This window comes from Biomphalaria glabrata, chromosome 8 (assembly GCF_947242115.1).
Source record: "Biomphalaria glabrata chromosome 8, xgBioGlab47.1, whole genome shotgun sequence".
Taxonomy (NCBI): Eukaryota; Metazoa; Mollusca; class Gastropoda; family Planorbidae; genus Biomphalaria; species Biomphalaria glabrata.
In genome coordinates, this window is record NC_074718.1 from 2,637,134 (window position 1) to 2,660,755 (window position 23,622).

General features: G+C 35.6%; 1 protein-coding gene across 3 annotated transcripts in view; it reads right to left on the minus strand.

Moving 5' to 3' along the window:
* LOC106071229 (ATP-binding cassette sub-family C member 5-like) overlaps window positions 1-23,622 on the minus strand; it is a 129,500-nt gene that overhangs the window by 3,561 nt on the left and 102,317 nt on the right. For all 3 annotated transcript variants that reach the window (XM_056039134.1, XM_056039135.1, XM_056039136.1), the window contains exons 12-31: window positions 23,243-23,350; window positions 22,856-22,979; window positions 21,327-21,466; window positions 21,122-21,193; window positions 20,857-20,981; window positions 19,980-20,052; window positions 18,818-19,021; window positions 15,280-15,448; window positions 15,059-15,160; window positions 13,743-13,936; window positions 13,150-13,296; window positions 12,063-12,192; window positions 10,070-10,352; window positions 8,826-9,006; window positions 6,301-6,390; window positions 5,492-5,678; window positions 3,614-3,773; window positions 3,288-3,366; window positions 2,833-2,946; window positions 1,010-1,174 (exon numbers count right to left, since the gene is read on the minus strand). In XM_056039134.1, the coding sequence (XP_055895109.1) occupies window positions 1,010-1,174; window positions 2,833-2,946; window positions 3,288-3,366; window positions 3,614-3,773; window positions 5,492-5,678; window positions 6,301-6,390; window positions 8,826-9,006; window positions 10,070-10,352; window positions 12,063-12,192; window positions 13,150-13,296; window positions 13,743-13,936; window positions 15,059-15,160; window positions 15,280-15,448; window positions 18,818-19,021; window positions 19,980-20,052; window positions 20,857-20,981; window positions 21,122-21,193; window positions 21,327-21,466; window positions 22,856-22,979; window positions 23,243-23,350 (2,847 nt within the window). The remainder of the gene's footprint in view (window positions 1-1,009; window positions 1,175-2,832; window positions 2,947-3,287; window positions 3,367-3,613; window positions 3,774-5,491; window positions 5,679-6,300; window positions 6,391-8,825; window positions 9,007-10,069; window positions 10,353-12,062; window positions 12,193-13,149; window positions 13,297-13,742; window positions 13,937-15,058; window positions 15,161-15,279; window positions 15,449-18,817; window positions 19,022-19,979; window positions 20,053-20,856; window positions 20,982-21,121; window positions 21,194-21,326; window positions 21,467-22,855; window positions 22,980-23,242; window positions 23,351-23,622) is intronic.

Below are 23,622 nucleotides of genomic sequence, written 5' to 3' on the forward strand. Positions count from 1 at the left end.
GAAAAAAAATGTGATTGTCAATGTTGCAACACTAATGACCCCACTTACTAGGCTTATCACTAATTGGTCTACTCACTGATTAAGCTCTTTAATCGTGGCCACTCACTAAAAATCTACACATGTAATTTTTTAGTGAAACTAGCATTATTGTACATTTCATTTGCTAGCATCGCCATGTTTTGTTATGCATAATAGACGTTTGTAAGACATTTCCACAAGGATAATAAAGATTATTATTATAAAGACTCACTCATTGGTCTGACTACCCTTTACAGTAAGACATTGATGTAAGCCTACTGTTAATTCTCAAAAACATCTGGATGTAATTTTCTTATTTCTTCTCAGCCCATTAGCACTAGAAATATTCACTCATCTACACAAAATAAATTACTCTTTAATAATAATTTTAAAACAAGCTGAATCATTTTTTAAACACTCATTTTTTAAACATGCTAATATAATGGAAAGAACTGCACATTTACTACCACATCTCAATACTGCAAGATTTATTTCTCCTTTTCTATCTAAAACAACTTGGGGAAGTGGGAAAAAAATGTGTAAAAGAATCCTGCCTGACAGACGAAGCTTTGTAATTACCTTTCACATATTCAAAAGGTTTTGCGAAACCGAAATAGTGTTGTTAAGAAACAAGTTCCTTTAATTGTAATGCATTTAACAGCAACATATTTACAAGGCTAACATTTATATACAAGCAACTCCACTCGATGTTCTTTCCTTGCCCTTGTTTACCACACACCTGCGACTTCTCTCAAGTCCCCCAACTCCCAGATACCCAACACTTGACTGTGTGTCACGGTTGACCACACACATAGTAACCGTGTCACAACAAGTGTCAACTACAAAATACTTCAGAACTAATCAAAACACTTGAAAACTATTCCACAACACCAACCTAAATAAAAGAAGTTAAGTTTCCCATTGAGAAGTAGGACCAACTCTAATGTCAGGTCTCTGTGTGCGCAGATAAAAAAATGTTTTCTAGACTTACATGTCCATCTTGCAGAACAAGAACCAGATCACAATCTAAGACAGTGTTCAGTCTATGAGCAATGATAAGCATGGTACATTCTTGGAAACCTTCTCTTAAAGTTTGTTGAAGTAGAGCATCAGTCTCAGAGTCTATTGAGGCAGTGGCTTCATCCAGAATCAAAATCTGAAACATAAAACGCTTTGTCTAAAAAAACTACAGGCAAGTGGTAGATTATCTGACTAAGTTTTTTAAACAAAGCTCTTTATTGAAAATCTTGGTAGAAATTGAGGAATATGAATCAGATCTTGGTAGAAATTGAGGAATATGAATCAGATCTTGGTAGAAATTGAGGAATATGAATCAGATCTTGTTAGAAATTGAGGAATATGAATCAGATCTTGTTAGAAATTGAGGAATATGAATCAGATCTTGGTAGAAATTGAGGAATATGAATCAGATCTTGATAGAAATTGAGGAATATGAATCAGATCTTGTTAGAAATTGAGGAATATGAATCAGATCTTGGTAGAAATTGAGGAATATGAATCAGATCTTGGTAGAAATTGAGGAATATGAATCAGATCTTGTTAGAAATTGAGGAATATGAATCAGATCTTGGTAGAAATTGAGGAATATGAATCAGATCTTGGTAGAAATTGAGGAATATGAATCAGATCTTGGTAGAAATTGAGGAATATGAATCAGATCTTGGTAGAAATTGAGGAATATGAATCAGATCTTGGTAGAAATTGAGGAATATGAATCAGATCTTGGTAGAAATTGAGGAATATGAATCAGATCTTGGTAGAAATTGAGGAATATGAATCAGATCTTGGTAGAAATTGAGGAATATGAATCAGATCTTGGTAGAAATTGAGGAATATGAATCAGATCTTGGTAGAAATTGAGGAATATGAATCAGATCTTGTTAGAAATTGAGGAATATGAATCAGATCTTGGTAGAAATTGAGGAATATGAATCAGATCTTGGTAGAAATTGAGGAATATGAATCAGATCTTGGTAGAAATTGAGGAATATGAATCAGATCTTGTTAGAAATTGAGGAATATGAATCAGATCTTGGTAGAAATTGAGGAATATGAATCAGATCTTGGTAGAAATTGAGGAATATGAATCAGATCTTGGTAGAAATTGAGGAATATGAATCAGATCTTGGTAGAAATTGAGGAATATGAATCAGATCTTGGTAGAAATTGAGGAATATGAATCAGATCTTGGTAGAAATTGAGGAATATGAATCAGATCTTGGTAGAAATTGAGGAATATGAATCAGATCTTGGTAGAAATTGAGGAATATGAATCAGATCTTGGTAGAAATTGAGGAATATGAATCAGATCTTGGTAGAAATTGAGGAATATGAATCAGATCTTGGTAGAAATTGAGGAATATGAATCAGATCTTGGTAGAAATTGAGGAATATGAATCAGATCTTGGTAGAAATTGAGGAATATGAATCAGGAATCTGAAGATGTTTCTATGACCAGCAAACATGTTTGTAGATCTGATATCCATTGGACAAGAAATTGTTTGTTTTACATGTTTCAAATGTTCCTTCAGAATTGAAGATTATTACATTGTAGCACAAACTTTACACAGGATGGTGGGGAATGTCAGGGTTTAAACCCACGACAATCTGGATAACAGTGCAGAGCGCATACCACATAAACCAGATAGCATGTGAAGGATTGTGTTTCAGAGTTCAAACCCAGAAATTCCTTAACCAGCCTTTATACAGGAGTTAGAAAAAATGATAAGAGAATCATTGTAGCAGACCAACCTAATGATTCCCATGGAAAGTAAGAACTGGTCTGACTCTCACCTTATTCCCCCTGAGAACTGCCCTGACTAAACACAACAACTGTTTCTCTCCTACAGAAAAGTTTGACCCACTCTGAAGAACTTGACTGTCTAACTGATGATCTAATGTACGGACCTGGACAAATAGAAACATTACATCAAAGTTTCTTTACATAAGAAGTACATTTCTGTAATGGTCTACAGAGTTAATCCCATGATATAAACACAATAATTTGAAACAATGTGACTTTGAGTTTAGAATTTTAAACTATATTCTGTTATCTTAAGATTTACAATAAATAAATGTTTATCCTTTCAGTCACATACACCTTAATGCTATTATCACAACAAATGTGTTATTCACAGGTAATAAAATCATCCAAAAAAAACAAAAACAAATACAAGTCCTAGTATTAGAAATGTATATTATTATAAAAAAAATATGCAAATCATCTGATATAAAACAATTTTACTTACCATCTGAGCTACATGGCATTTTTCTAAAGCCTGCCAAATCTCTGGGTCTGAGAATTGATGAAATGGGTCCAAATTATATCTGAAACACAATTAAATCATTGGTACAAAAGATTGTCTAAAACATGCACAAAAATTAACAAACCAAAGCTGTGCCATTGCAGTTTACAGCATATTTACAGCAATATTTATGTAAATAATAGCAATAAAGTAAACCAATTATCTCAACCAATTCAAAGTAATGATTAAAATTAATGAACTTAAAGTAATTATATATTAATTTAAATTAATTAGACATTTATTGATTAGATGATAAACTAGTCATCTACCTGAGAGTGCCAGAAAATAAAACTGGATCTTGAGGTATGATTGACAGTCTAGAGCGCAGGTCACTGAGGGCCACTGTGGCAATGTCAATGTTATCTACAGTTACATGGCCAGATTCCAACTCAACTAATCGGAAGAGAGCAGCTGAGAGTGAGGTCTTCCCTGAAATCACGAAATTTATTGAATTTTTTATTATTTGATTTATTTGTAAAAATATCTCTCAATATGTGTGAAACATTAACTAAATCCAGCACTTCCCTTGATAGTATAAAAAGAAAAATCTCTTTAGGGTATATGATGTTAAGGTCATCTGTTTCTTTAGCCAACGGTTAACGAACAGGGTGTCTGTGGCCAACAGAATGACCAACTGCCTTTACTTTCCCCAACCAAAGAGAGAGAACCACTGTTTGGCAGAACAAGACAGCTGGAGATCCTTTACAAATGCAGCGGATACACATTTGAGACCAAAATAAAATCCACAGCCAAGGACAATATAGACAGCGAAAAGAAAATCTAAAACAACCACTGTTGGACAATGGCATGGAATGGGTTGCCTGAGCTAGCCAGGAAAACCATTGACTTGGCAGAATTTAAGTCATTGGTTAATATACTTGACTGAATTCAAGGGAAGATTGGACTCAACAATCGGACTCAACAATCATTCTCTAGACCAGCGGTTCTCAACCTTTTAAGCTCGGCGACCCCTTTTTACCTGTGTTATGCCTGTACTAGATGTGGCAAAATATATAGGTCGCAGCTTGGGCTGCATAGCCATGGGAAATACTGCATTCCTAATTAATCTTCAGAATTGAAGACAAGCCTTATACTCAATGTTAACATCATCCTCAATCTTTAGAATTTAGAAAAGACATTGCCGTTATTGTTTAATCTTCAGACTTGAAGACATTGCCATTATTGTTAATATCATTCAAAGCTCATGTGTAGACTTCCCTTAAACTGAATGCATATGGAACTTTGCCTTCACATAATGTCATGTACAAACATGAACTACACAAATTTAAGCAATTTATAATAATTTACACTCAAACTAACTTTAAGAAGACAAGTCATAAATCAAGATTTGACATAAGGAACCCAACAACTTAAGGAAATAGAAGGAAGTTTATCTACTTGGAGCATGGAATCTACTATTGTAAAAGAATGCTTCTAAAATTTATACAATAGAGATAGCGAGTGGTTATTGACATTGAAATCAGGGAAGATAATCAAGACTACCTATAGTAATGCCCTTTATTTCCTCCCTTGAAACAAATCACTTGTGTGATCTACATAAAACTTAATGCTCACTTATGTGTGCTATATATATATTGAAACTATTCTCACCTACTTCTATCTACTAGCATGAAAGTGTAACCAGAAGATTGCTCATTGGATCAGTTGCAGATATGACCAAGTAAATCTAATAGATATTCATAAGACATGCACTTCAAGTAAGGACCAAAGAATTGCTCGCTAGAGGGTACGAAAAAGTAAGGGGAAATGTGAGGACACTGACATTAACAATTAAATTATAGCTTTTTATATAGCACTACTTTCATGCGTATAGCATGCTCAGAGCACTTTGGCCCATTCTCATTTGTGGACCAGTGTGTGGAGGGGGGGGGAGGGAGGGAAGAGTATCTCAGAGGTTTTCTGTGCTGCCTTTAGGTGCTCAGTAAACATAACTCTGCTCAAGTCGGGTGTCGAACCTCGAGCCCCATCATAGGTAGCCAACCCAAGTTCAAGCATAAATTAGCCTCTCGACCAGGCATCCCACATTGGAACAGACAGAGCTTACAGCTTATGAAAGTTTAAAATACTGTGCACTCTGTTATGTGAAATGAAATTATGCCACTTAGAGATGATGATAAAATAATTACCTGCCCCTGTCCTGCCCACAATGCCTATCTTCTTGTGACCTTGGACCTGGAAACTCACACCTTTAAGTGCCAGCGGCGTGTTTTTCCTATATCGAAGCTTGACATTATCAAACTTAATGGTCCCTTGGGTTGGCCAATCAGCTGACTGTTTGTTACTTTCATCTTTCACTGGTTCCAAGTCTTTCAACTGGCAAGTAAACAAACAAATTAATAAGGACTGCTTTCTAAGTATAGTTTGGTTAAAATCAAAATGATAGGTAAAAAAAAATATATATTTATACTATTATTTTGTCAAAATGAATGAGCTTGTCTAAAAATCATTGAGAAATTAGATCAGTGCATGCATTTATTTATAATGAAGAAAGACTATTAATCACTTTCTAGTTCATGTTTTTAGGAGGGGCAGAGTCCACCCACACCCAGCTCTAATGGGTACCTGACATTAGGTGAAAAGTAAAGGCGGTGTTTTGTTATGCTGGCCACATGACACCCTCGTTAACAGTAGGCCACAGAAACAGATGACCTTTACATCATCTGCCCTATAGACCACAAGGTCTGAAAGGGGAACTTTACTTTTAGTTCATGTTTTAAATCCACTGAGTGGATTGTGACTTCAAAACATCTGTATGAATGCCAGCTGAATCTGTTGATAAAAATCAAACCATTCAATTACACTTGGCTGTGGGTTGTGTTTTAGAAGAGCCTGACATTCCTTTGGAAATGATTATTACATCCTGCCCCAAACCTTCTGGCAGAGGATGGCAGTGACCAATGTAACAACATTAGACCACACAAACAGCCATCCTTACCTGGCAATACTCCACTAGCCGCTGAACAGATGAAAATCTGGCCTCTGTTTCTACAGCCATCCTGGCAGTAAACTGGAACAAAGATGACAGCTGAAAAAGAAATAAAAAAAGAAATGTTTCAATGAAACGATCAGCACATCTTTGAACCAATCAAGTGCTCTAAGATTAAGTACTGATATTTGACACTGAGCACAAATTGGATGTTTAAACCATTTCACTCAAGATTGACTATTATTAACAATTACACTGTCTGTCTAAAAGTTGATTGACTATTATTAACAATTACACTGTCTGTCTAAAAGTTGATTGAGTATTATTAACAATTACACTGTCCGTCTAAAAGTTGAATGACTATCATTAACAATTACATTGCCTGTCTAAAAGTTGATTTACTATTATTAACAATTACATTGTCTGTCTAGAGGATGATTGTGGAGTCCAATCTTCACCTTGAAAAGTTGATTACATCTGAGACATGTTTAGGTTTTCTTTCTTATCTTATCTTATATGATACAGACGTCACTTCAAAAAAGAAGATGATTACATCCTACGCAAGCGTCATGCATTCAGTCATGCATATTAAACAATGACTTAAATTCTGCCAAGTCACTGGTTTTCCTGGCTAGCTCAGGCAACCCATTCCATGCTCTAATAGCACTAGGGAAGAAGGAGCATTTGTACAAATTTGTCCTAGCATATAGGACGAGGAATGTGCCTTTATCTTTTTGTCTTTCTGAGTATTTTATTAGATTTTGTTTTTGTATTTGAAGATTATGGTTCAGTGTTTTATGTATGATTGCTACTTTACTTTGAGTCTTCTGTCCTGAAGGCTTTCTAAATTTAGTGATTTTACTAAAGGTGTTATTCTAGTCAAATTTGAATATTCGTTTGTTATGAATCTCACTGCTCTATTTTGTGTATGTTCCAGTTTCTTAATGTTTTCTTGAGTTGAGGGGCCCTAAACAGAGGATGCATATTCTATTATTGGCCTAACCAAGGTCAAATAACATCTTAGTTTTATGTTCTTATTTGATTTATAGAAATTTGTTTTAATAAACCCTAATGCTTTGTTTCATTTTTTTATAGTTTCATCAATATGGAGATTCCATGACAGTTTTTCATTTATTATAACACCTAGGTATTTTGTGCTTTTAGTCTGTGTTACTGGTAGCCAGGAAATGCAACACTCAAGAGTTTCCTGACAAACTAATCAATCTTGAGTTACATTTGTCCCAGTTTTTTTATTCATTTCCCATTACACAAGAGAACTTTGAGTGCACTCTAGTTGCCAAAGTAATTGACAGCCATTTTAAATTGACTTTGATTTCAATGTTACACTTGCAATAAAAAGTAATTATAATAAAAATTTTTTTCCAAAAAGCCACATAGTAAGAGAATTCCTCCTCACTGGGCATTTCCTTTTAACAAAAGTTGTTCTGGCAGTGGCAGAGAATGAATAAAAATAAAATAAATAACAAATAAAAATAAAAGGCTTTAATATTAATAATAAGGCTTGTCTTCGAGTCCGAAGATTAATGAGGAATACAGTATTTCCTGTGGGTGCACAGCCCCAGCTATGACCTGCATATTTTGCCACGGCAAGCATAACCATTGTCCGCAGGTGGTTGATTTAGATTTTCTTTTCGTCATCTGCGTTTGTCCTCGGCAGCAGATTTTCTTTTGGTCTCAAATGTGTATCGCGCGGCCTTCGTGAGTGACCTCCAGCTGTCTCATTCCGACGCCGCATGCAGTCAGGTGCTCTCTTCTATGTCAGCCAAGGAAAGCTGACGCCTAAGCTGATCTTTAAAGCTTTTCCGTGGGGCGCCTCTATTACGCCGACCACCTTTGAGCTCACCAAAAAAGACTGCCTTTGGCATACTTTAGAAGGAACTAAATACAAATCAACATGCCATCAAACATTTTTCAAACTGGAATCTCCAGAGGTTACTGTTTATTGAAATTATGCAATAGCCAAGGGAACTGAATAACTTTTGTGTCTTTTTATCCCTGGTGACTTGTATTGTCTTGGTGATGGTGAAAGGCTACAAACTTGGTGAGTTCATTGAAATACTTCAACACCGATGGCAGAAAGTTTGAGAGTTGAAGACCTAAATGTTATTTTATTGTCTTTCTTAGCTTTGTTTATTTGCTCCAATTGACAATGAAGTAAAAAAAAAAACAAAAACTAATGGCCTCGGGATCCACATTGGAGAAAGAAAATCCACTGCCGAGGACAGACGCAGGCAGCTAAAAGAAAATCTTAACCGACCACCAGCAGACAATGGTTATGCTTGCCCTGTGTGTTGCAAAATATGTAGGTCACTGCTGGGGCTGGGTGGCCACGGGAAATACTGCATTCCTTATTAAACTTCAGACTCGAAGACAAGCTTTATCTTTCTTCTGTTGCAAGGAACCAATCAAATACATTATAATGTGCCTATCTGAGAGGTCTGGCACAATTGTCAATAGTCATTAAAAAAAAAGTAATAAACACATCAAAGAAAAAGATAATCTCGTATTTTTACCTGGACAGTGTATGACAGAGCCAGGCCAGCTAACTCAGGCCTGATTGAAGTGACCAAGAGCAGCACTACTATCACAAAGGCCAGGATTCCACTCACAAAATCTGTACGAAGAGCTAACCAACGATTGGCTGCATAAAACATTAGGACGGCAACAGCGTTGGTATTGAGCAGGTCACAGTACCTTTGGATAAAAGAACACCCATTCAGTGCCACATTTGTGAATTGTATTAAAACTTCACCAGATAGAGTAATCTATTTATTAAACAGTTGGTTCAACATTTCATTCAATGGCCAATCTATTTTCTTCTATTAAATCACAGGAAAACTTTTCAGACTCAAACCTAATGTCAATAAGGAGAGCAAGACTTAGAGGAGGGTTGACTTAACTCTTTCTCTCCTAACTGACGATACCAACGTTGATTCCACCAGAATGTGGTAAATAATTATGGAGAGAAAGAGTTAAGTCATGTTCCTGGCCCATTCACTAGATGCTAAGGTTATAGCAGAGTTCTCTTTGGTAACTTATAATGACAAAAATATTATCATTATCTTGTCTTATTAAATACAGACTTTACTTCAAAAAAGAAGATGATTACTTCCTAGGCATGTTTCTAGGTCAATCAAGTCATGCTTGTCAATTGGTTTTCCTGGCTGATTCAGGCAACCTATTTCCATGCTCTAATAGCACTAGGGAAGAAGTTTGTCTTAGCATATGGAACAATGTTTTGTTCTTTTATTTGGAGATTATTGTTCAGTATTTTATGTATAACTGCTACTTCATTATATTGTGAAAATAGTGGATTTCCCTTGATATTGTTTTTTTTTTTGTTTTTTTTTTTCATTTTTGAGACTCTGCTTTCAACAAGACAAAAGTGAACAGATAATCTAAATAATCTAAAAAAATCTATGATTGTCCAAACACACATGACATACACACATACACACACAAAAGAAGCTAACTTTTTATTCAGTATCATGTAAGCAAGACAATGTATATTTAACAGATTCTTGAAAAAATTAAAAAAAAAAAAGCTGAACTTTTATGTTTAATGAAAGGCTTGTAAATAATGACCATTAGTAAACTGGAATGGGGCTTTAATTAATTAGCATTTTGTCACTTTATTTTTTTTTTAAATAAATTTAAATTCTGAAACTAGATAATTTTTTTTGTTTTTATATCAAACTTGTGAATTTAATTTACAATGCTTTGAAATGTCTAGTTCTAGAGCAGAGTGAATACTTACTTGTGCATAAAGTCAGAATCCTTCTTATAAGCATGTATAACAGCCAACCCCTCCAGTGATGCTCCCATGTGACTGACCACAGGTGACCTGGTCACATTGTCCAGATACTTGAGCTCATGGACACACTTGTGGAAGACAATCATGAGCAGGCAAGTGATGATGGCCAGAGGAAGGACTGCCAGGAGAAACCAGGGCATCACATAACCCATCATGGCCACAGCGGCCACAATTTGTAACACCTGAGTTAAGAAAATGTCGGCATTCATTGGGAGCCTAGAGTCCACTGAAAAAAAAAAGACAATGGGATGAAATGTGACAATATTTAAATATATATATATACAATATTTAAATATATATATATACATAAATGTGATTAATGCGAGTAATGTTCAAACTGGTGGCCTTCAGCATCAGTAATTGCAACATGGCGGACCTGCGTTTGAGTTTTGAAGAGAGGAAGCAGATAATTAAGTGGTACTGGAAGTTTGAGAATGTTGCTGTGGTTCGAAGACAGTGGAGACTTGAGTCTGGTACAGAACCACCTTCAAGGTTAACAATTACACGTCTACGAGACAAATTTGAAATTTATGGAACAGTGTGTGATGTGCATAAAGGTCGATCAGGGCGACCTCATACAGCTACAAATGAAGAGTCCAAAACTGTGGTCTTGGAACTGTTTCAGCATTTACCTCAAAACTCGTCAAGGCAAGCGGCACGTGAGAGTGATGTAAGTGCTAGTAGTGTGCTACGCATTCTGAGGAATGAGATTCAGGCGGTGTGCACAGAAATCTCAGTGGACACTTTGGTACGATGTACGGAATCAGTGTTAACTCGTACTCAGCAATGTATTGATGCTGAAGGCCACCACTTTGAACATTTCTCACATCAATCACATTTATTTTTCTAATTGGACATTAAGCTTTCCATGTCCAAAAATTTAGCATTGTAGAACGGGAAATAAATATTCTATGACAGTTAAAAGTGTGTATACATTTTTTTGACGCATCCTGTATATAGCTACAACTCTCTAGCTCTCTGCAAAAAGTGGCACAACATAACACAACTCAAGAACTTGACAACTCAGGTTGTAAATACCATGATTTAAATAAATTACCAGCCAATAATTTAACAATTGGCAACACAAAACTTTGTACCCCATTGCTTCACCGTAGATAACTGTACTACTATACTGGGCTCGTCTCATCATGGACTCTACTGTACCAGACATAAACTCCACTTTAGACTGTCAAGACTTCTCTAAAATGGTAAATGCAATGGGCTTGTCACCAGTTCTTTCAAGACAATCAAATTCTTTGAAGACAATCAAATGACCATATCACTGACTGCGGAATTCACATGGACACCATCTTGTTCCCGATGGTCCATCCATTATCCCTTGTCATGGTTGATTGCTCCCAGGACACAGGCCTGGGTTATGTGTCAGATCCCCTACTAGCATCACCAGTTCAGTTATAATATCCAGAATGTACTTTGTACTATAAGAAACATCTTTAAGCGAGTAACTCATCATCATCATCACTCCTTTGAGTTCCTCATGGAACATAGGGCCTCGACAAAAACACGCCACTCTCCACGGTCTCTTGCTAGCTTTTTGATGGTGTTCCAGCTCTTCCCGGTCTTCTCTGCTTCTTCAAGTACACTGCGTCGCCATGTTCTTTTTGGTCTTCCTAAGAGAGTAAATGCTACAACAAAAACTGTTGGGTATCAGATACCAAGAAAAGAAGACCAATGAGTTTGTACTTTTAAAAGTCAACACTCTGGCTGGCAAAAAAGAACTCAATACTGTGAAGAGATGAACACTGAGTTGGTCTGGTCCTATTGTTAGACATGACTCACTTTCAAAAGTTTTTCTTCAAGGAAAAGCTTTTAAATCTTTAAATCTAATCTATATGATCACTACTCAATTATTTATAGAACCATTGCTTCTAATAATTATCTTATCATGGCTAATAGATATTTCTGAGAGACCAACCTTCATCCAGGTCTCCTGAGAACCTGTTCACTATACGTCCTACTGGGGTGCTATCAAAAAAGTGAATAGTACTGTGTAGGACTTGAACAAAAGCTGAGTCATGAAGTCGACTAGATGCTGCCAATGTAGTCTGTTGACATACACACAAAAATCTGGCAATCAAATACATCACTACATTTGGCTCTACAGATTTTTCTTTAAATTAAAACATTCTTGTATCCTATACATATCCATTGCTGGGTCAAGTTAGAGATTTAAAACGTGTCAAGTTAAGTCATTCTATTAATAGGCTTCTATTTTGTGTTAGAAATTAATAATTAACAAAAAAAAAAAAAGGTGCACATAATGCTTTTACTTTGCTACAATAGAGGCTTAGAACTGGGAGCACAAAGAAAGTCTATGCTCAATGGGCACTCAAACACTTAGTGCACTTGGGACAGAGTGTAGAATAAAGCGCTTCTCCTACAAAATTTATTGTGCAACCAAATGATGGCAATAACATGAAGGCCAAAGCAAAGAAAAAGCAAACAGGGATGTCCATATATACCATGGTGCTGCATCTTCATAGAGCATCTCAGGGCAGTGGACAACAGTTGGGAAGAGGCTGCTAACAGGGCTGGAAGACCAGTTTCTATGCTAGGACAAATTTGTACAAATACTCCTTCTTCCCTAGTGCTATTAGAGCATGGAATGGGTTGCCTCAGCTAGCCAGGAAAACCAGTGACTTGGCAGAATTTAAGTCATTGGTTAATTTGCATAACTAAATGCATGACGCGTAGGACGTAATCATCTTCTTTTTTGAAGTAACGTCTGTATTATGTAAGATAAGATAAGAGACAACCTGTCACCTAAAGTGCTCAATGGTATGTTATAATCAAATTTTAAGTGGTTTAGTGACATTTCTTAGTGATTGTTTGTCTTAGTCCAAACAAAATAAATAAAACTGACTAGCCTGTGAGTTGATATTGTCAGTCTTGTTTACTATAAAACCAATGCAAACTGTAAATGTCACTAAAGTGAGAAGAACTCTCCAGTCATTTTAAAGCAATCAAGATTCACACTTCATAACTAAAGGGACAGAACTTACTTTCATTAAAGCTATACACTTGATGATCAGAGTGATGAGAGCAAGGGGCAGGAAAGCTCCGTAGATAGCCAGGAACTTGGGCAGGTCTGGATGGGCCGCAACACTTGAGCTTGTCTGAGTTATGTTCCCAAAGGTCAAGGTTGTGTTCTACAAGTGTAGGTAATATAAAACACTTAAAACTTTTTAAACAGTTTTTCTCTTGAGTATTTTTTACATGTTATAAAGTTTCCAAGTGATGAATGAGCACTTGAATAAAACCTTGGGTGAGAACTGCAAAGTGTGATGAATGCTACAAGTTTAAATGTGATTATCATTATGCATAGAGAATATTTGGTGGGAAACGTGGTCGAGAGGCCAAGTGCCCTTGAACTTGGCTTGGCTATCTAGAAGGGGGCTCGAGGTTCAACACCCGACAGAGTTGTGTTTACTGAGCGCCTAAAGGTAGCATGGAAAACCAACTCCTAGATACCCCCTCACCCCCACTGGTCCACAAATGAGATTGGACCAAAAGCGCTCTGAGCATGCTATAAGCTAGAAAGTAGCGCTATATAAAAGCTATAATAATAATATTGCTCGACTACACACAGACTTACCGCACTTGCTTGTTGCAGCCAATAAGTCAGGTACCAGCCTGCGGTGGCTGTGTTGGCAACAGGCAAACTAAAGCAGAAAATGACAAGAATGAAGACAGGGACTCCACCCATGGCTTGGATGTATTTTTGAAAAACAAAAAAGGACAAACTTTCTCTCTGTATAGTTTCCTCTTGAATAAGTGTCCCAGCATTCCCTGGAAAGGAAATACACATTGGCAGCTTAATGTAAGTAGGACGTGGACAAGATTAGTGCAAAAACAAAATCAAATGGAAAATACCTTTCTCAGTTAAGCAGTCATTTGAACGTTATTTTTTTTTGGTAAGATTATTATTGCTAAAAGACTCCATTGCACACTGCGTAAGACCTCTTTTGACTTTTGTCCATCAATGTTTTCAGTAGTTTTTTTAAAGACCACAATTGTGACTAGTCAGGGTGGGGGGTTTTTGTTTCTTTCTTTGACTTGTTTCACACGTTCCTTCAGACTTAAAGATTATTACATCCCAGGCCAAACCTCTCGCAAGACTGACTCATTGACTGGCAATATCACATGACCAGGAAGCCATCTTTTTAATGGTGACTTTTGATGGTTCCGTTGTTTGCATTATGATTCAATGAGTGTCTGTCAAGATTTGAATTATTGATAATATAGAATCTGTGTGTTAACATATGCTAGGTTTTATTTGTTACTTTAAAATTCACTCTGATTAAGTTTGCATTGTATCTTGTATAAATAGGTTTAGCTAATACACTATTCAAAAACAATAGTATCTCCCTCAAAAGCTACGGTCTGCAGGCTTTTTCTGTGCACAGAACAAAGGTTTGGAACTCACTCCCCATTGATCTCAGACAGACAACATGCTACATTACATTCAAGAAGAACATTAAGACCTATCTGTTTAAAACTTTTTTTTTAGAATAGTTTGTCATTTTAGCTCTCATGTTTATGTTTGTAATGTTATCACAGCGCATTGAGCCTACATTATACTTATTAACAGTGCTTTATAAATAAAATTATTATTATTATTATTATGGCCCTACTAGTCTCCACCCAGTCATCATGGTCAACTAATAAGCAGACTGCTTGAACTAATAAGCAGACTGTTTGAACCAATAAGCAGACTGTTTGAACCAATAAGCAGACTGTTTGAACTAATAAGCAGACTGTTTGTATTTAAGTATATTTCCTCTCTTTGCTAATTGTTTTGTTTTTAACATGAATTAATTAATTTCAATCCAAGACTTCTCAAAAGTTTATTATTCTCTTTTGAACAAGCGTATAAGGTAAGACTCACAAGATGTACAAAGCAACTGTTACCTGCCACTTCCTGGGGAACAATTTGTAAACTCTCTGATGTAACATTTACGTTTTCATGTGGAGACTTTGAGACTGCAGAGTTGTCTTCACTTGAATTCATTTCTAAAGAAGCACAACAATCAAAGTTATTGGAAACTCAGCATTCAATTTACGACATTGGGACATGTGAACATATTTCTCTACATGGTAGCGACACCTAGACTAAAAGGGAAAGAACTCACTTGGCAATGTGACTGGACTATTCTCTGCTGGTGTACTTTCATTGTCTCTGTGAACCAAGGTAAGTAATGCAGCGTACTCGCCAGATAGAGAAACAAGTTCTTCATGAGACCCTTGCTCCACGACTGCCCCTTCTCTCAGCACTATGATCTTATTACAATCTTTTAGATACTGAAAACAAAGTATCAGGATACTGAAGTGACAGTCAGGAAACATATAGTGTGTAAGTATTGTGTATTTTTCCAGTCAAGTCAATTATATTGATAGAAGAAGCAATGTTCAGGATTGATGTTTGTTTGTAAAATGTTTGACATGTTTCGGATGTTCCTTCATAGTTGAAGATAATTACTTCCTAGTCCAAACCTCCCGCAGGATGACGCAGGGATGGGAGCGGGCATGGTTTGAACCCTGGACCACCGATAAATCTGAACGACAGTCCAGCGCGCAAACCGCACGACCAGGCAGATCTTGTGAACATTTTATAGATCTTATTATAGCATTACACATTCTATATAATAAGCATCTATATAATAAGATTTATACTTTATCATTATTCTAATAAAAGGTTTTCTATATAAATTATTATCTAAAGTTATCAGCAATACATAATATTCTTAAGTCACCAAATCAATTTTAGTAATGTTAAGAATGGCTAAACAATTATTAATATGTTTGTCTAGAAACCTAATGAAAAAATCAGGGCCCCATCTCAAGACGATTATAAAGAGAAAGATGAGAATGTTTTAGCTCTGATGACACTTTGGTTGAAGAATCCTGTTTCTTCTGAATGACTATTGTATACAAAAAGAAAAAAATGTACTTGTCAAATGTATTCAATTAAATTGATTGAACTTGGGGATTATGTTCTGTGGTTTATTCCTTGCAAAGTTCTAAAGCGTACATGGGAAAAGATGTAATCTTTCCAACAGGATCCACACAAATAGGCGTAACATTAGATGACAATCTTGTGTATATTATAAGGTTGTATATTATAAACAGAGTTCTAGTAAATGATTCAAAACTCACATTTGACCTGTTGTCACTTTGTAAAGTGCTTTATGTTTTGACAAGATTTAAAGCTAATTACATCCTAGCGTAAGCTATCACAGGATGACAGGGGATGCAGGGGGAAGGGCTAAAACCTGGGACCATTGAGACTACCAAACAGGTGTCCAGAGCCCACACCACAAAACCAGGTGGCTTACAGTAAGACATATTAGGTTTGCTTTCATAGCCACCAATGAAGCATAAACTAAAACAATTAGTCACTAAACATCAAAGGGATTAACATTTTCTAACCAAGTCACCCAGTACGAGTGTGTTTATCTACCTAGCACTACTGTATTATTGGTTAATTAGCTATAAATCTATCAGCTAATTTGCCTAGGCCATTGTTATGACCAACAAGATTATAGAATTTTTTGCCCTAAAGAAAATCAAATTTTAGGTATTCTTAGGCAATAACTGAAACATACAAAGTAAATATATAATTAAACAACATGGCCATGAAACACTTGCTCTTGATGTAAACACAGACTTTTTTTATTAGTGAATGTTGTTAGACACCTTATTTATAGTTTAGTTATTTAGCGACGCACCATAGAAGACGCATATTGAACGGAACTAGTGACGTTTGGAATATGTTGGGGTTAGAGACCGGAAAATCAGTTAGTGATAGAATCCTCTAGGGCAGTGATTCCCAAAGTGGTCTATATAGACCCCCAGGGGTCTACGAAGACTTCCAAGGGGTCTACGAAAGGGAAAAAATAAATTGGGGGTCTATGAAATGTCCACGGGGGTCTACGATAAGATTTTATTTAAGCAGGTCGTGACTTTAATTTTAACTTCAAATTATTGTAATTCTTTCATACAATAATATATGATTTGTACCCGAATTAATCCTTTAAATATTTATTCTGCTTTTCAAACGAAATATTGTGTTATCTAATTTAAATACTTATTTAACTAGCTTCATTTTGTCTACATGCAACCAATGTTTAAAAAAAATGTAGACTGTACAGTGCTGATTATTTAAAATTGGTATTTATTCCTTCCTTGTAATACTAGCAGTTGCCATGAGTGCCTTTTTATACCGATTTGAAATCAATTATGCTGGAGGATCATTTGAGACAATGCCTGCACCCTGACAAAATACATAAAGATTTGAAAAACGTTCAAACACTCAAAGATCAGAATAGACCCATAACATCTCTCTTCTACAACATATAGAGAAGATAATAGTTTGTGAGCGTCTTACAAAATCTCTTTATATATAGCAAAAAAAGAAAAATGCTAAAGGTACAACATTGATTTTGTAGTTTTAAATAACTGTTTTACACAAATCTACATCTGACATTATTAAACGAATTTCTTTAAGCAACACTACAGTTCAAGGTCACATCTGTGGCATGAGTTATAAATTAAAAGCTTCTTTTATAATTCTTTCCAAACGACATATATACTGTTACGGATCATCGGTGTCACAGGCTCTGCCAGTGTGTAGCGCTGTGTGCTGCAAACTGCCTAAAGGTCGCCGGCTCCTTTCCCATGTTCGGGTATAGCTGGAAGGCAGCACAGTTTGAATTCAGTTTTTCTTCTGCTAGGTATGCTGCAAGACAAGGCTAATGAGCCCTTCCTGCCCAAAGCTGACTGGTTTAGGTACTCATTAGGTACTCACCTTCACCCCTTCTCCTGTTAGTGAAAACAGTTCTGCGCACCCAATATTTGAGCCACACGTGAAAGATCAAGACATACAAGAGAAACTGCTCTTTGTGAAAACTTTTACAATAATACATAAGGCTAATTAATTAATTGATTGATTACTATTTAATGTTTGAGGACTACTTCATAGAACAACAAATTCCTACATGAAACATAATATCCCTAGCAACGGATAATAGATGTGCAAAAAAAAAAAGATAAAAAAAAACATTTCCAATGTGTTTGGTGCTTCCCGTAATAAATATAAATTGTTATTTTAATTAGATTAAATTTGAATTTTGTAATTTAAAAAAATAGACAGATCTCTATAACCCTATTTGTAGCTTTAAATTTTTTTTCAATCTTTAACTCACCGCAGTTAGAAATTTGTTTTAAAAATGTTTTGATGAATTTGCAAAATTCAATACAAGTTAAGTTGGGGGTCTACCAAAAGCCAGAAAACATGCCAAGGGGTCTACGAGACAAAAAAGTTTGGGAACCACTGCTCTAGGGTAATGACGTGTTTAGTTGACAGAGACTTTTGCTGTGGCTTTTTTCTTAGAATAAACATAGAATAAATTGTTCATCAGCGTTGACTACATCTCTTTACTTGTTAAATAGATGTGTTGTTCATTCTGTATTGTTGATCAACTACACGAAATACACCCGAACAATAAAACTCAAATGCTTGCAGAGTAATTGGTTAAAATTCAAGTCATCTAGAGTTGACCTCAAGACAGCCTGAACAAGCAACATCACAATGTACAGGTTTGAACTTAAGCAAAGTCTCCTCAGAAAGAGAACCTAGCAGACACACAAAACTGTTAAGTATTGACCTACCTGAAGGTGATGTGTGACCAAGACAACAGTCCTGTCTCTCATGACTCCCTGGACACAACTTCTGAAGATGTGATGGGCAGTATGGACATCCACTGCTGACAATGGATCATCCAACAGGATCAAATCACAGTAGCTGTAGGCTGCCCGGGCCAGAGACAAGCGCTGCTTCTGTCCACCACTCAAGTTGCAGCCTCTCTCTCCAACCTATATACAACAAACATACAATTGGACTCCAACATTAGAGATACGTGCTCTCTGTACTAACAATACTAAAAAGTAATCAGCCAATGTACTTGGATCAATGCCTACACTTACTGGTTTAAATTGTTATTTGATTGGAAGCTGGGGAAGACAGATGACAAAACAAAAACCTAAGAAACTATTTTTTTTTTATTAATTTGGATGTTTCTTTAGGACATTGGGGATATTGGTGGGTTGAGTTCAAACCTGTGACCATTGAGAATACAGTCCAGTGAGTATATCATGTGACTAGGCAGCCATTCTGATCAGACAGCCTTTCAGAAGTAAACAGCTTTATGCTTAAGTTGTCACAGAACTAAGCTGTCACAATAAATGTCCTCAGCTTTTTTCCCATCACCCAGCTCTAAGGAAAATTTGATCATTTAAGCCCCTCTTATAAATGCTGTCTGTACATGAACATTAACTCTCTCTATAGGCTAGGTTTTAATGATTTTTTATTTGAGGCACATCGGGACAATTTAGGCCATGTCGTGCCTTGGCTAGGTTTTACCATTCTTTACCGGTTATGTTAGCTTGAAAATATTTTTGACTATTGTAACTAAAACTACTGTATGATTTGTCTGAAAATCAGTTAAAATGATTGATTCACATGCTTTAAAATGTGGTGAACTTCAAAAACAAATGAATAGAATATATCAAGCAAAACAATGTGGGAAGGGACTCTCTAAAACAGGTATCACCTAAACTCTGCATATATTGTTAGCAGATACAAGTTAACCGTGTTTGCTTGGTAAACAGATTTAGTAGTCTCCCTTGTGAATTCTAAGCAACTCATTGAATAACAGAGAGCAATTGTACATTGTAAACCTGGTCAAGTGTTCATTGATTGTAGGGCTGAGTGTAAATTGGTTGTAGGGCCAAGTATTTAAAGTGTAATGAAGATTTCTGTTCCTCTACTTACTTCTGACATATCTCCTTTAGGGAAAGCTCTGAAGTCTGGGGTCAGGCCACAAGCTTCAACCACCATCTTGTATCTGTAATATAGTAAAGTGTATGCTAGAAATGAATGATATGAGATTCAAAGAGACAAATTTCAATGTTCAGTTTTATTTGATTTTCAGCTGCTTTACTTTTTAATTCCTCTAAACTGAAGTGTCTCTATGTTTAGTGATTTTACTAGAGGTGTCTAGTCAAATGTGAATATTCGTGTGTTATAAATTACACTTCTCCACGGAATATCAGCAGACTGGGTTTGAACTCGGGACCACTGTAATGCATATTACATGAACAGGTTTTGTTTAAAGTTTTGCAAATTTACTATATGTGCGCCCTGACAACAGAAAGCTGAAACAGAATCTTATGTCCTTAAAACATTTTTTTTTAGTGAGTTTGAAATGTTTTCTGGTTTTCATCAAAATTAATACTTTATGTCAAAGAATTTGTTTTTTGAAAAAACAACAACTGAAAACAATTGGGGAAATTGTATTTTTAAAAAATATTTTTACATGAACAGGTTTTGTTTAAAGTTTTGCAAATTTACTATCTGTGCGCCCTAACAACAGAAAGCTGAAACAGAATCTTATGTCCTTAAAACAATTATTTTTTTTAGTGAGTTTGAAATGTTTTCTGGTTTTCATCAAAATTAATACTTTATATCAAAGAATTTGTTTTTTGAAAAAACAACAACTGAAAACAATTGGGGAAATTGTATTTTTAAAAAAAAATCAAATTGAAATTGATCAGATAATTGATGAACATCCCAAATACAGAATGTATGCAAGCGTTTGTCAAATATTACACTAAATTAAAACTGAATCCCACTCACAAGACATACTGACCTCTCACTATCATAGGCATGTCCAAACACAATGTTGTCTCTGATTGTGTCATTAGTGACCCAAACTTGTTGCGACACATAGGCCACATGACTTGACACTGCCACTGACCCAGACGTTAACTCCATCTAGTTGGAAAAAGAGAACACAATGCTTAACATTTTCAAACAATCTGTGAGTGTTACAAGCATTTTAGTTTGTGATCTTATTGACATATTTTCAATGTTTGACAAGAATTTTTAGTGAAAGTTTAATAAATGAAACTTACTCTTCCCAGAATGGCACTGATCAGGGAACTCTTGCCAGAGCCCACACTGCCACAGATTCCAACAAGCTGACCCTGAAATAACACAATCATAGGTAAACACGACAGTGAACAAGTTACATGGTGGAGGAAATCAATACTATGTCGTAAAGACTCTCTAGGCTTCATGTCAGTCCCTAGAACAATGAGACATTAACACTTGGCTTACCTTCTTAATTTGAAGGTTAACACCAGATAAAGAAGGGCCAGAGAAAATCTGATCTTCTTCTTGCTGGTCAGTGTTGAGCATCACGTCCTCTCCCGGTGTTTCTTCTGGAACTTTCTTGGCTTTAGCCTTGACCTCAGCACCTGTCAAGTGGTCAAATGTTTATCTCTTACAATGTAAACCACAAGCAAAATATAACAAATATTTGTTTTAATAACAAAGCCCATTTGAAGAAAAGAACCACAAAATCACTGACATATCTCTTAATACTGAAAGGTCAAACCTTTTGTATATAAACATAAAAAATTTATCAGTAATTGATTAACTAATTGATTAATTTTTTAGATTGATTCATGTTAAGAATAATTGACAATTGTGCAAAATTGTCACTTGATCTAAGAAAGAGAAAGAGGCGAAACAAAAAACATGTTCAAACTTTGTACCAGACTGAGCAAATTGAAGGTTCTAAATAAAAAAAAACATCTCAAAATATGAAATATAATGAAAATATAATGAAAATACTTTGCTGAAAGGAAATTTCTTTTTTCTTAAAGGCAACTTAGTTTTTACATTTTTTCTGATCTAAATGAATCATACAATGTCATTTCTCTTCTACAGAGGTAAGCTCTAATGATCAAATGGTGACCTAAAGCTGTGATGTGATGTCAATCTGTTTACGTGACAGAAAACAAAGGACTTGTTGTTGTAAAGCACATTCAGATCAAATAGACTTCATCTCTAATGATGGGCCTGAGTATATTTTATTGTTTCAGAGAGGACTAAATACTAATTTCTATTTGTAAGTCTTACTTTGATCTCATCTTATAGATTACAGACGTTACTTCAAAAGAGAAGATAACTACGCATTTCATGTGTCAATCTAGTTATGCATGCTAATAAATGACTTAAATTCTGCTAAGTCATTGGTTCTCCTGGCTGATTCAGGCAACCCATTCCATTCTCTAATAGCACTAAGGAAGAGAGAAGCACTTGTAAGATTTTGTCCTAACATATGGAATAAGAAATGTGCCTCCATCTTTTTGTCTTTCTGAATATTTCGTTAGGTATTTGTCAACTTTGGTTCAGCTACTTTACTTTTTATTCTACTAAACTGACGCGTCTCTAAATTTAGTGATCTAACTAAAGGTGTTTCACTAATCAAATGTGAATATGCATTTGTTATAAATCTCACTTCTCCACTTCCAAATTGTATTTACTGTAATATGATGGAAGAACTATCATAAAAGTCTCTGGCGACTATGCAGATAAATAATAGAAATTAAATAGCTTAAACCAGCGGTTCTCAAACTTTAGTCTCGGCGACCCCTTTTTGCAATCCCCCACTCTGCCGCGACACCCCCCCCCCCCCGCACATACACACAGCAATAGAAGAATGGACAAAAACAATTTTTTTTTTTGATGGTCTTAGGCGACCCCTGGCAAATCGTCAATCGACCCCCAAAGGGGTCGTGACCCACAGGTTGAGAACACCTGGCTTAGACCTTCAAAAAAAAATAAATTTTTTTTTATACCATTGCCAATGTCTTTTTTTCTTTTGCTGGTCCAGGAAAACGAAGCATTTGTAATTTCCAACGCCAGAGAGTTGTCTCTAGGCTGCTGCAGTTGAGTGCTCATTTCAGACATTAACAAGATTTCCTGGTGGATGAAATTAGGAACAAACAGATCAGCTTCAAGTTTCTGTTAAGTATTATAATGAAGTAACAAGAAACAAAATGTTATAAATTCATGATCGATTCAAAATGAGATAACTACTGAATGCAAAAACAATTGACAAAATATCCTTACATACTCTGTAGTTTAATTACATACTGAGGTCTATAGCCTCATGAATATTTTTTAACAAAAAAAAACAACATTTAAACAATACAACTAAGTAAAGTAGTCATACTATTGTCTACCTGAAGTCTTTTAACAGTGACTGCCATTTCACCCAAACACTTGAGTGAGAAAGGAATGGTCATCATGACCGACTGCATGGTACTCAGCAGAGACACAAACGTAAATGCCTGAACATAGGGTGGAAGAAAAGAAAGTTGGTATTCAAACATTAAAATGGTAAACACATTTCTTAAATACTTTGTGCTGAGACTCATTACATTCACAATTTAACTTTTTTTTTTATTTAAAAAGAAATCCTTTTAAAATCAGTCAAGTCATTTTGTATTTGTAAGAAATCCGTTGGTGTACAAAACTACTAATATTTAAGAGAACAGTGGTTCTCATTCCTAGAGTCAATCTTCCTTAAAGGTTAACTGAGAATCTTAGTAGAAATCTTATC